This window comes from Chiloscyllium punctatum, chromosome 6 (genome assembly GCF_047496795.1).
Source record: "Chiloscyllium punctatum isolate Juve2018m chromosome 6, sChiPun1.3, whole genome shotgun sequence".
Taxonomy (NCBI): domain Eukaryota; kingdom Metazoa; phylum Chordata; class Chondrichthyes; order Orectolobiformes; family Hemiscylliidae; genus Chiloscyllium; species Chiloscyllium punctatum.
Window position 1 is genome coordinate 40,702,654 of NC_092744.1, and position 13,361 is coordinate 40,716,014.

At 40.8% G+C, this 13,361-nt stretch overlaps 1 protein-coding gene across 3 annotated transcripts in view; it reads left to right on the forward strand.

The window, feature by feature from the left end:
* The window catches only part of dis3l2 (DIS3 like 3'-5' exoribonuclease 2), a 282,451-nt gene that overhangs the window by 139,576 nt on the left and 129,514 nt on the right, over positions 1 to 13,361 (forward strand). For all 3 annotated transcript variants that reach the window (XM_072572523.1, XM_072572522.1, XM_072572524.1), the window contains one exon: positions 317 to 424. In XM_072572523.1, coding sequence (XP_072428624.1) covers positions 317 to 424 — 108 coding nt within the window. The remainder of the gene's footprint in view (positions 1 to 316; positions 425 to 13,361) is intronic.

The following is a 13,361-nucleotide window of genomic DNA, read 5'->3' on the forward strand; positions in this document are numbered from 1 at the left end:
TGCAGATGTGAGAAAAAAATGTTTTCAGCAAATGGTTCAGCAAGTCTGGAATGCACTATCTGGAAGTGTAGTGGAGACAGAGTTAACTAAGGCATTTAAAAGGAAATTAGATAATTATTTGAATAGAAGCTAGGTGTAAAAGTATAAGGAAAATTGTCATTGTGCAGACACAATGGACTGAATCAACATTCCTGTACTGTAACAATTCTGTTGTTAGACAAGAACACTCATTGACATGAATACAAGGGTGATCTTTTGTCAGACCTTTAATTATTTAAACTTATCTTCACTTCCTCTTGGTTATGTTCACTTACAGGTTATCCCAATGCTTCCTAGGCTTCTCTGTGAAGAGCTCTGCAGCTTGAATCCAATGCAGGACAAGCTGGCCTTTTCTGTCATTTGGACATTGACTCCCCAAGGAAAGGTACAGGTTTTATTCTTTCTTTTAAAGTTAGTCTAAATGGTACTGACTATGACAGACTTAGGTACTGCAGCTGGTTATGAGATTATGGTTTGGCAGAACGAGCATTCCAAACTTTGAATAAAGGCTTAAAGCAACACTCTATTGTTTCATGAGAGCAAATTGTCCTGATTGCTGTTTGATTACAGGACCACTCTTTGTACACCTGTAGGGATAGCTCCATCAGAGTTGCTACTAACGAGAAGACTCCACACCAGAATAAATCTGCTCTTCCTGGACCTGGGGATGGGGAGGGTGAATGGTATCAGGAATGCCATTGCTGGACCAACAACTACACTAAGCGAAAGAGGCAGTTTACTTCAAGGGACCAAGTTTGAAGTAGGAACCATGGGAATGGCCCTACTTCGCTAAGATGCGAGGTCAGGTCCAATGACGTGTAAGGATTGGATTGGTGCGACAGTCCTGAACAAGCAGATGGAAGTTGCATATTTGCAAACAATGTCAGAGCAAAATGTGCCTGGCTGCTCGAGAGCCTTTCCGACTGTCCCATAACCCCTGGGTTCTTCCTCTCTGTCAAGGAGAATCTAAGGTGGACATGGCAGATGTCACCACCTTGATGCCTTTGCTGCTGAAGAAATTTCCTTTGAGACGCTCCATGCATAAGAGGTGAGCTACTATATCAGAGTTGAAGAAACCTGATCTCATGCTAAAATGCTGCAAAATAAAACAAACCAGGATATGTCCTCTGACTAAGAGGGGGAGTGATGCAGTGATTGTAACAAGATTAGCCAGGTGGACCTCAGAGATTAACAACCCCAATCAGGGATCCCTGGCTGACTGATGAGAACAAGAGTGCCAGACATCCTGTTGACTCTGAGGGCTGACTCTGAGGGAGCTGGATCAGTGTCAAGGACTCTCCATTTGTAAACAAAGTATAACTTAGTGACTGGATACTGGCCTCTGTGGAGTTATTTGATACCTGAAGTGTTAATTCTGCTTTCTTCACAGATTTGCCAGACCTGTTGAATTTCTCCAGCAATATCTATTTTTGTTTCAGATTTCCAGCATCCACAGTTTTTGTGATTTCTTTAGATTTCTTTAGATCTAGCAGTTCAAAACTGGGCATCCATGAGGTGCAGTGGGCAATCCATAGTGCCAAGCTTGTATTTAGCCACAATGTGTAATCTCATCGACTGACCCATCCTCCACTCCTGCCATTAAAATCAAGTCTGTTCCAATGAAGAGTATGGCATGGCAGAAACAGCGTCAAAAGATGAGGAGTCAACTGGATGAAACAATTGTGCAGAGCTACTTACATGCCAAACATTGGAAGAATAATGAAATAAACTGAGCTAAGTGATCTGACAACGAACAGATCAGATGGAAACATGGCAGTCCTGCCACACCAGCAGTGAATGGAGACGGACAGTTAAACAACTAACAAGAAGAGGAAAACCGTACGAATATCCCCACCATTAATGTTGGGAAACCTGAAACTTAATACAAAAACACAGCTGAAGCATCCTGCAGTGAAAAGTGCAAAGTGAACAATCCATCTTGGCCTCGTGCTAAGGGACCCAACGTCACAGAAGGCAGCTGTCAGCCAATTTGATTAATTCTACATTATATCAAAATATTGCCAAAGGTACTGGATGCTCTTAAAAAAATGTGCTTGCACTGCTGCTGAAGATTTGTACTCCAGAGCTAGCTGCATCCCTAGTCAAAGTGTTTCAGTAATGCTGCAATGCCGGCATTTAACCCACAATGTAAAGATGGAAAAATATAACCTAGTGCATTACACAACTTAATCTAGTCTCAATCATCAGGAAAGTGATGCAAGGTGTCATTGACACTTCCAGCAAATGATATTTACTCAGGAATGACTGGTTCAATTTGGGTTCCATAGTGCCGCTCAGTTTCTGACTCCATTACTCTCTTGGTCCAAACAGGGACAGAAGAGCTGAACACCAGAGGTAATGTGGAGTAATTGCCTCGACATCAAGTTGTCATTTAACTTCAGTATGGTATCACATAGCAAAAGCAAACTTGATAGGAAGCTGGGAATAACAAGGAGAAAGTGAGGACTGCAGATGCTGGAGATCAGACTCGAGAGTGTGGTGCTGGAAAAGCACATCAGGTCAGGCAGCATCCGAGGAGCAGGAGAATCGACGTTTCAGGAAAAAGCCCTGCATCAGGAATGATGAGCAGGTCATTCTTGAATAAATGCCACCTGCTGGCAGTGTCAGTGACACCTTCCATCACTTTCCTGATGATTGAGAGTAGATTAAATGGTGGTAATTCACTACGTTATATTTTTCCATCTTTTTGTGGACAATTCTTTACATTCTGGGTTAGATGCCAGTGTTGCAGCTGTACTGGAACAGCTTGGCTAGGGATGAAGCTAGTTCTGGAGTACAAATCTTCAGCAGCAGTGCAAGCACAGTTTTTGGAGCATCCTGATGACACCAAAATTGGAGGTGGAGTGGACAGCGAAGAGGGTTACCTCAGATTACAACAGGATTTTGAACAGATGGGCCAATGGGCTGAGAAGTGGCAGATGGAGTTTAATTCCGATAAATGCGAGGTGCTGTATTTTGGGAAAGCAAATTTTGGCAGGACTTTAGACACTTAATGTTAAGGTCCTAGGGAGTGTTGCTGAACAAAGGGACCTTGGAGTGCAGGTTCATAGCTCCTTGAAAGTGGAGTCGCAGGTAGATAGGATAGTGAAGAAGGCGTTTGGTATGCTTTCCTTTATTGATCAGAGTATTGAGTACAGGGGTTGGAGATCATGTTGCGGCTGTACAGGATATTGGTTAGGCCACTGTTGGAATATTGCGTGCAATTCTGGTCTCCTTGCTATCGGAAAGATGTCGTGAAACTTGAAAGGATTCAGAAAAGATTTACAAGGATGTTGCCAGGGTTGGAAGATTTGAGCTATAGGGAGAGGCTGAGCAGGCTGGGGCTGTTTTCCCTGGAGCTTTGGGGGCTGAGGGGTGACCTTATAGAGGTTTATAAATTATGAGGGGCATGGATAGGGTAAATAGGCAAGGTCAGGGAGTCAGAAGTAGAGGGCATAGGTTTAGGGTGAGAGGGGAAAGATATAAAAGAGACCTACGAGGCAACCTTTTCACACACGGTGTGGTACGTGTATGGAATGCGCTGCCAGAGGATGTGGTGGAGGCTGGTACAATTGCAACATTTAAGAGGCATTTTGATGGGTATATGAATAAGAAGGGTTTGGAAGGATATGGGCCGGGTGCTGGCAGGTGGGACTAGATTGGGTTGGGATATCTGGTCGGCATGGACGGGTTGGACCGAAGGGTCTGTTTCCATGCTGTACATCTCTATGACTCTCGAGCTGGGAATAAATCATGACTGAGAGTTTCAGCAATATGTTTGCTTTTAGCTGATACCAGAAAGGCTTCCTTTAGAGTTTTCCTATGCAAAGCTCATTCAAACATTCATATGATGTTGAATCATTATGGATCCTGTACCCAGATCGAATATAGAAGTATTACAGTTGTTTTAAGCACCAGAGGAAAATGGTTGCAGTTGTTGGAAGTGAGTTAGTCCTGGGAAATTACTGTCAGAGTTCCTCAAGGTGGTGTCCAAGAGCCCACTAATCCTTGACAGTATCATCAATGGCCTTCATTCTGTCACACCAATAGAAGTGGGAATATTCACTCATGATTGCTCAATTTTCAGCACCAATCCTGACTCCTAAGACAGAAGCAGTCCATGTCCAAATGCAGCGAGATGTGGACTGTTCAGTGGCAACGAACATTGGTACCAAAGAAGTGCACTGGCCATCTCTTAACAAGAGAAAATGTATTCCCGATTCACTTTGCTTTCAATGGTATTAAAATCATTGAAACCTCTTCTGCCGACATCCTAGGGGCAATATTGACAGAAACCGAACTGGGTTCGCCATATGAATGTTGTGATTATAAGAACAGGTCAAAGGATAGCAATTCTGCAGCACTTAACACAACTTCTAACTTCTCAAAACGTGCAAAATCAGGAGCATAATGGAATAATCTCCACTTGCATGAATGAATGCAATTCCAAAAGCACTCAAGAAGCACAATACTATCCTGGACAAAGAAACCCACTTGATTGATACCACATCAACTACCTTCAAGTTTTGCCATTCTATTAACAATGCAAAGGGTAGCAATGTGTACTATGCATGGTGCAAAGCAGCAACTAACCTTGGTTCTCAGTCAGCATCTTTCAAATCTATGTTCTCTCCCATCAAGAATGTCAAGAGCAGCAGATGTGTTGAAATATCATTATCTGCACACTCAACTCAGCTATACACCATCCTGATTGGGACTCTATTGCTCTGTCCTTCCATCATTTCTGGGTCAAAATCATGGGACTTCCTTTCTTTCAGCACTATGTTATGAATACCCTACCTGGACTACAGCATATTGAAGCACCTCTGCATCCTTCTCGCAACTCACCGTCCCATCCAGCTTTGTGTAGACTGCAAACTTAGAGATATTACACACAATTAATATACAATGTGAGTAGCTGGGGTCCAAGCATTGATCCTGGCAGTAATAAACCCAGCCAGTGATGCTCACATGATAAATTTATGCGCTAAAACTTCCCCATTTGAGTTCTTAGTGTTACTAAGAGGAGGTTGACCCCTCGCTCTGAGAACTGTAACTGAATCACCCAAAGGGGATCATCTTGACCTGTTAAAAGGGGTGTAAGACTTCTCAGCAACTTCTAGTGGTTAAGTAAAAGAAATTCCTTATGCTCAGTTTACAATCCATAAGTAACTATGACTTAACTGTAACTGTGAACAAATTAACTAAACTATCAACAGACCGAACAATTCCCCTCTAACAGTTCTCAAGGTATGCTGTTCTGATAAATACAAGTCTCACTAATAGAACAAAACAATAGGACTTACTGTGGATGTAAGTTTGCTCGCTGAGCTGGAAGGTTCGTTTTCAGACCTTTTGTCACCATACTAGTGAGCCTCCAGTGAAGCACTGGTGTTAGTGACCCGCTTTCTATTTGTGCGCTTAGATCTTTGGGTTGGTGATGTCATTTCCTGTGGTGATGTTTCTTTGGTTCTTCTAATAGTATAGTCAACACAGCAAGCTTATACGATTTCCCAAAATTCACAAGCCAGAAGCCTCCCTCAGACCCATAGTCTCGTTAACTGGAACACCAACATACAGATTATCCAAAGAGCTACACTAAAGACTAAAACACTTAGTAGAAGACTCATGCTACTCCACCCACTCCATCCAGGAATTTCTGATCCAGCCCTGTTCGCATCCATCAACATCAACCTGGCCAAAGATACACTGACTGCACTATTAGACGAACCAAAGACACATACACCAAACACCACCAACTTCATCAGCAAGGAAAACATTGTCAACTAGTGGACCCATGCCTTACCACCCACTTCACTTTCAACAACAAAACCTATAGACAAACCAATGGAATACCCATGGGATCTTCAATGTTAGAGTTCTTAGCAGAGGCAGTAATGCAGAGACTCGAACAAACAGCTCTGCCAACCATCCAACCCAAACTTTGGGTCTTCTACGTGGATGACACCTTTGTTATTACTAAGCAAAATAAATTAGAGGAAACCTTCAAGACCATCAATAATAGCTTTACTGGCATAACGTTCACTAACAAGGAGGAAAACTGCAACAAACTGCCATTCCCAGATGTCACAGTAAAGCGAACAACCAATAGGGAACTTCAAATCAGCGTCTACAGGAAAACAACACATATGGACCAAATACTGAACTACAGAAGCAATCATCCCAACACCCACAAATGAAGCTTCATTTGAACATTGTTTCAATGAGCCACCATACACTGCAGCATAGAGGAATTACAAAGAGTAGAGGAAAATCATCTATACAGTGTATTCAAAAAGAATGGGTGCCCAATAAACACAGTCCATTGATTTCTCAGCAACAAAGCCAAACAAGCAGACAAAATGCATCCAGAGACCCTAACCACTCTCCCCTACATGAAAGACACCTCAGAAATCACTGCCAGACTACTCAGACCCCTTGGCATCATGGTAGCCCACAAAGCCACCAACACACTACAACAGCTGCGAATGAACTTGAAAGACCCTATACAGACAACGAGCAAAACCAACGTCATTTACAAAATACCTTGCAAGAACAGCTATGTTGGAAAAACAAGCAGAAAACTGGCCACCAGGATACAGGAACATCAACTAGCCACAAAAAGGCATGACCCACTCCCAATAGTATCCTTATATACATATGAGGAAGGACACCACATCAATTGGGGCAACACATCCATTGTAGGACAAGCCAAACAGAGACACACAAGAATTCCTAGAAGCATGGCATTCCAACTGGAACTCTATCAACAAGCACATCGATTTGGACACCATTTACCACCCTTTGAGAGAAAGAACAGGAAATGACATCACCAATTAAAAGAAACCTAAACATATAACTAGAAAGCGGGTTGCTAACAACAGTGCTTCACCGGAGGCTCACTGATGATATTACCTAGTATGATGATGAAACGTCTTAAATGGAATCTTCCAGCTCAGTGAGCAAACCTACGTCCAGAACTCAACTTGAGTTACAAATCTTCTCAAAACTCACCAGAACTTATTCTGTCAAAATTACAGCCAGGTTACATGTCTTCCAGAACTTTGTGTCTTCTCTGCTGATTCTCCTGTCAGGACTGTTTTTTTTCTGTATATTCTGTCAGGACTTTAGATGGTGTACCATGGTCAATAGGTGGTGCTTTCTCTAAGAACTGAGAGCTGTTACCTCTTAGCACATAGCAGTTGGCTCTCATCTTTTATATCCTTGATGACCCATCAATATTTTTACAATCGGATTGGTTCTAAGTTGGCAAAACCATCAGACTTAAATTTAATAGGTTTTTGGTAGCTAAGGGCCTGATTGAAATTGATTGGCTAAATTTAAAACCTGCTGTCTTGAAAGAAGTGCTGCTTGGCCTTTCAATATAAATTGTTTCAGTTTGGGTAGTCAGTGTACTAGCAAACTCAAGCTAGTATTTTAATTTTAATTCATTTTAACTCTAAGCACAGAAAAACACCATCTTTTAAAGAGACCTCATAATGCTTTCCCCATTTTACAATTTTTCAATTTTACTCACACCTACTTCGTAGCATTAGCATGATCACAGTGCCGTAGTTGAACTTTATATTGTTTATTAAATGGTTATTTTACTTCCACGAACCAGAATAGTGGTTTTATAAAGCGTCAGTAGCCCCCTTCTTTTACCTTTCCCAAACAGGTTAATTCTCATCACAAAATTATTTTCCATTTTTAAGTTTACACTGGAGATGCCTTCCCTCCAGCCAAGCTGGGGGAATCTTCCAGTTCCTTTAGATCCATTTGAAATCTGTTTCTTCAATCCAAACATGAGTTCTCAACTTTGGTTTTGCATGGTGAACTATATATTCAACATTTTCTCTGCATTGACATAGCACTCACTAGTTCTGTCTCCTGGTCTCCGCACCTCATTTGGCTGCAGACTAACTCACAACACGAGAGTTTCAGCAATATTTTAGTCAGTAATCAACACTACAGTGGCTTCCTATAGACTTTCCCCATCCAAAGTTCATCCACGTGGCGATGCGAATCATATCTGAACTGGAAGGGGACCAATGTATTAGTGGTGTGGAGATTTGCTAGTTCTATTAAGGGAGACTGTAACACTTTCTGTCAGTAATGTCTATCACCTTTTGGGAGAGCGCCCCTTGGATGAGACCAAGCAGCTCTGTAATGTAGGGGAGAGGGAGCTGGATGTTGAGATCTCTTCTGAAGTATGGAAGGGTATCTTGAAAATGCAAGAAGGATCTTGATTTGCAATAGAACCCATGCCTTACAATTGAAGATTCTTCATAGGGTCCACTTGGCTCCAGACTGTCTCTCAAAATTTAAAATGGGAGTATCTCCAATGTGTCTTAAATGCAAAATGAGTACGGGTATGCTCACTTATTGTCTACAGTCCTGCCATAGGCTACGGGCATACTGGAGCGCTGTGGTAGGTTAAATAGAGAGGGTCTTGAGGACAGAGGTGAAGAAGTATCCAGTATTTCCTCTTCGTGGCCTGGCTAATCTACTTTCATTAGATGTGCAAAAAAACCAGCTTTTCAGTATTTGTGTAAGAAAGAACATTCTGTTAAGGTGGGTGTCTGACCCCCCGCCCCCCCCCCCGGGATTGTCGGGCTGGCATAAGCTAGTCATGGAACACAATCCGTTGTACCATAAAACTGAGAATATCTATAAAATGTGGCAGCCCTTTTTGGACTACTTGGGTACAGATTTGTCTGCCATACTACTTTAATAAGGGCCTTTATATATTAAACGATTGTGTTTAGTGAATCTTCTATCCAGACAGGAAGAATTATGAACACATGAATATGTATAAATTTATGTTGTTGATGGTCGCGGGCCATTACTTTGTTTTGCTGAGCTTTATTATTATTATTAATAATAATAATAATAATAATATTATTACTGACATGATTTATTAGTTAGTTGTTAGTTATTATGTATTATTTATTTATGTAATTAGTAGGTTTCTTTGAATTGTTTTGTTTTGTATTTATTGTAGTACTCAAAAACAATCCCCTTTTTACAATTAGAAAAAGGGAGACTGTAAACTATTAAAGAGCAGGATTGGAGGGATCCTAAGTAGCACAGTAAATCGATGAGGCTGGTTCTGAATCTGAATGGAACAAGTTAATTTAAAAAGACAGACAAGAACAAATCAGAGAACTAACTATATCTGAAGAATTAAACTGCATTTATTTCAGTGCAAAGGTTCTTCCAAGTAAGGCTGATGAACTCAGCATTTTTGAGATCATGAGATTGGGATGTCATTGCTATTACAGAAACGTACCTGAGGGATGGAGCGGACTGATAGCTCAATGTTCTGGGTTTCAGATTCTATAGGAAAGATAGAAAGGGAGGCAAGAGAGGGGGGGACTGGCGTTTTTGATTAAGGAAGACATTATGCTGTAACTAAAGATATTTGTGAAGAATCTTCCAGTGAAAATACATGGATTGAAATTAGAGATAAGAAAAGAATGATCACCTTGATGGGATTGCACTATAGTCCCTTCAGTAGTCACAAGGAAATTGAGGAACAAATATGTAGAGAGATCTCAGATATATGTAAGAATAATAAGGTTGTAACAGGGTGATTTTAATTTTCCAAACATTCACTGGGACTGCCATAGTATTAAAGGTTTGGAGGTGAAGAATTTGTTAAATATGCTCAAGGAAATTTTCTTTATCAAAATGTAAACTTTCCTATGAGAGAAGGAGCAAAGCTTGACCTTCTGTTATGTAATAAGGCATAGGAAGTGTCTGAAGTTATAGCAGGGGAATACTTTGGGTCTAATCTATGAGTTTTAAAATAGTAATGGCAAAGGATTAGCCTTCCAAAAAAAGTTAAAGCTTTTAATTAGATTAAGGCAAATTTTAATGGTATGAGACAAGAACTTTCAAAAGTTGATTGGGATAGAATGTTTGCAGTTAAAGAGATGTCTGAGAAGTGGGAGGCTTTCAAAAGTGTCCCAACACAACTTCAGAGTCATTATGTTCTTGTTAGAATGAAAAGTAAGGCCAGCAGGATCAGGGAACAATGGATGAGTGAAGATATTGAGGTTCTAGTCAAGAATAAAATGAGTCATATATTAGATGTAGATAACTGGTTCAAATGAATCTCTTGATCAGTATAAACAGTGTAGGGGCGTTCTAAACAGGGAGATCAGAAAGGCAAAGAAGAGATATGAGCTAGCCTTGGCAGTTAAGGTTAAGGATAATCCTTAGAGATTCTACAAGTACATTCAGAGCAAGACTGCAACTAGAGAGAGAGTAGGACCTCTTAAAGATCAAAGAGGTTGTCTTTGAGTTGAATCTCAAGAGATAGGAGAAATATTAAATATGGATATTAAATAGAGAAGGAAATGGAGGCTAGAGAACTCAGAAAAATAAAAATTGATGTTTGAAAACAGTTCACGTTCCATAAGAGGAAGTGCTGGAGGTTTTAGAAAATGTAAAGATGGATAAATCTCTGGGACCTGATCTAGTATATCCAAGGACATTGTGAGAAGTTATGAAAGAAATATGGGGCTGCTTGCAGAAATATTTGTATCATCTATAGCTATGGATGAGTTGCCAAATGACTGGAGAGTGGCTAATGTTATGCCTTTGTTAAAGAGAGGATATTTAAAAAAAGCCTGGAAACTATAGACCTGTGAGTCTGACTTCATTGATGGGTACGCTGTTGGAGGTGATTCTGAAATGTAAGATTTATATGCATTTGGAGGGGCAAAGAATGATTGGGGTAGTCAGCATGGTTTTGTGCCAGGGAAGTCGTGTCTCACAAACCTGATTTGAGTTTTTTGAGGAAGTAACCAAGAAGATTGAGAGCAGAACAGTAGGTGTTGTTTACTTGTACTTTAGTAAAGCCTTTGACAAGGTTCCACATGGTAAACTAATTAGTAAAGTTCTATCATATGGGATTCGGGGTGACCTTGCCAATTCGATTCAAAATTGGCTGAACTGCAGGAAATAAAGTGGTGGTGGAGAGTTGTTTTTCAGACTTTGCACATCCATTTCTCCTACCTGCGGGTTGCACAGGCATTAGTGCTTGGTCCACTTCTGTTTGTCATTCATAAAACGATTTGAATGAGAATATAGAAGGCTTGGTTAGTAAGTTTGCAGATAGCACTAAAATTGGTAGTGTAGTGGACAGTAAAGAAACTTAGCTAAGATTACAAAGAGATCTTGATCAATTTGATCAATGGGCTGAGGTGTGGCAGATGGAGTTTAATTTTGATAAAACAAGGGCAGAACTTAAATAATTAAAAGTAGGACCTTAGGAAGTGTTGTAGAACAGAGACACCCTGGCGGTTCAGGTGGACAATTATTTGAAGTTTGTGTCACAGGTGGACAGATGGTTAAGAAAGCATTTAGCACACTTGCCTTCATTGCTGAGACCTTTGAGTATAGGAGTTGGGATATTGAGATTGTACAGGACATCGGTAAGGCCTCTTCTGGAGTACTATGTCCAGTTCTGGTTGCCCTCTTATAGGAAGTATATTAATAAACTCGAGAAGGTCTGAAAAGATCAACTAAGATGTTGCCAGGAATAGAGGGTTTGAGTTACTAGGATGGCTGGGTAGGCTAGGACTTTTTTCATTGAAGCATAGGAGATTGAGGGGTGATGTATGGAGGTTCATAAGATCGCAGAACGTTTCAGAGAACACCTCTGGGACACCCGGACCAACCAACCCAACCACCCTGTAGCCCAACACTTCAACTCCCCCTCCCACTCCACCAAGGACATGCAGGTCCTTGGACTCCTCCATCGCCAGACCATGGCAATACGATGGTTGGAAGAAGAGCGCCTCATCTTCCGCCTGGGAACCCTCCAACCACAAGTGATGAATTCAGATTTCTCCAGTTTCCTCATTTCCCCTCCCCCCACATTGTCTCAGTCAAATCCCTCGAACTCAGCACCGCCTTTCTAACCTGCAATCTTCTTCCTGACCTCTCCGCCCCCACCCCCACTCCGGCCTATCACCCTCACCTTGACCTCCTTCCACCTATCGCATTCCCAACGCCCCTCCCCCAAGTCCCCCCTCCCTACCTTTTATCTTAGCCTGCTGGACGCACTTTCCTCATTCCTGAAGAAAGGCTGATGCCCGAAACGTCGATTCTCCTGTTCCTTGGATGCTACCTGACCTGCTGTGCTTTTCCAGCAACACATTTTCACCCATGTTCCTTTTAGCCAAATATTGTCTTTTTATGTACCTTATATGTCCAATTTTATGTTTTATTGCAAGATTGCATTTATAATCTATTCTCCCTTCCTTTTATCAATTTCTTGAACTTCCTTTGTTGTATTTTATAAATTTTCCCAATCCTCAGATTTGTGCTATTTATGGCACTTCAGAGACTTTTTTTATACAATCTTGAACTTCTTTTGGTTGCCACTTTTGACTGTCTTTGTTGAATTTTAACATTTTGAATGAATGTACAGTTGGTGTAAGTCGTTCAAGACTACTTTAGTAGTTAACCATTATCTATGTCCGTCATGCCTTTTAATGTATTTTCTTGATTGACCTCAACAATTTTGCCCTTCATAATTTCCATTATTCAAATTTAACACCTCTCCATCAGAATGAACTAACTCACTTTCAAATATAATGTAAGATTCTATTATATTGTGGTCAGTCATCATTAAAGATTCTTTTGCACAACATTGTTACTTAGACTCTTCTCATTACATAATACTAGATTGAAAATAGCATGTCCTGTACTTTGTTCCTCAATATACTGCTGTTGAAAACCATCACTACAACTGTCCAGAAACTTAGCCTCCACAGCATTCATGTCCAGATTGCATGAAGATTGAAGTCACGTGTTGCCTATGGTATATGGTTCTCGTCTCACAATGACCCACGCTAGTACTACGTTTTGATGGTCTATAAATAACTGCATCCAATGTCTGCTGCTCTTTGCCATTACTTTGTTCCACCCAGTGTCCATCTAATCTGGGATCCTCCCTTATTAATCCCATCTCTTATCATCAGTACAATTTCAGTTTTTGTCTGCCTTGCTGAAACTTCAAATATCCTTGTGAACTCAGTTCCTAATGCTGGTTACCAGACAGTTGCTGGCAATTACCGTATATACTTGAGTAATAGTTGAATTTTTTTGACAACTTTTTAAGGTTAAATTTATAGGGTTGACTATTACATTGATACTGCTTTTAAGGGGTTTGAAATTCATGTCTGTCAAAATTCATACTGCGTCATTAGCAGAATCCCAATTGATCTCTTAAATGAATAAAGAAAAAAATGTGAATTATGGTAATTCTGAAAACTCGGAGTAGAAGACAACAGCCAGTGGACTGG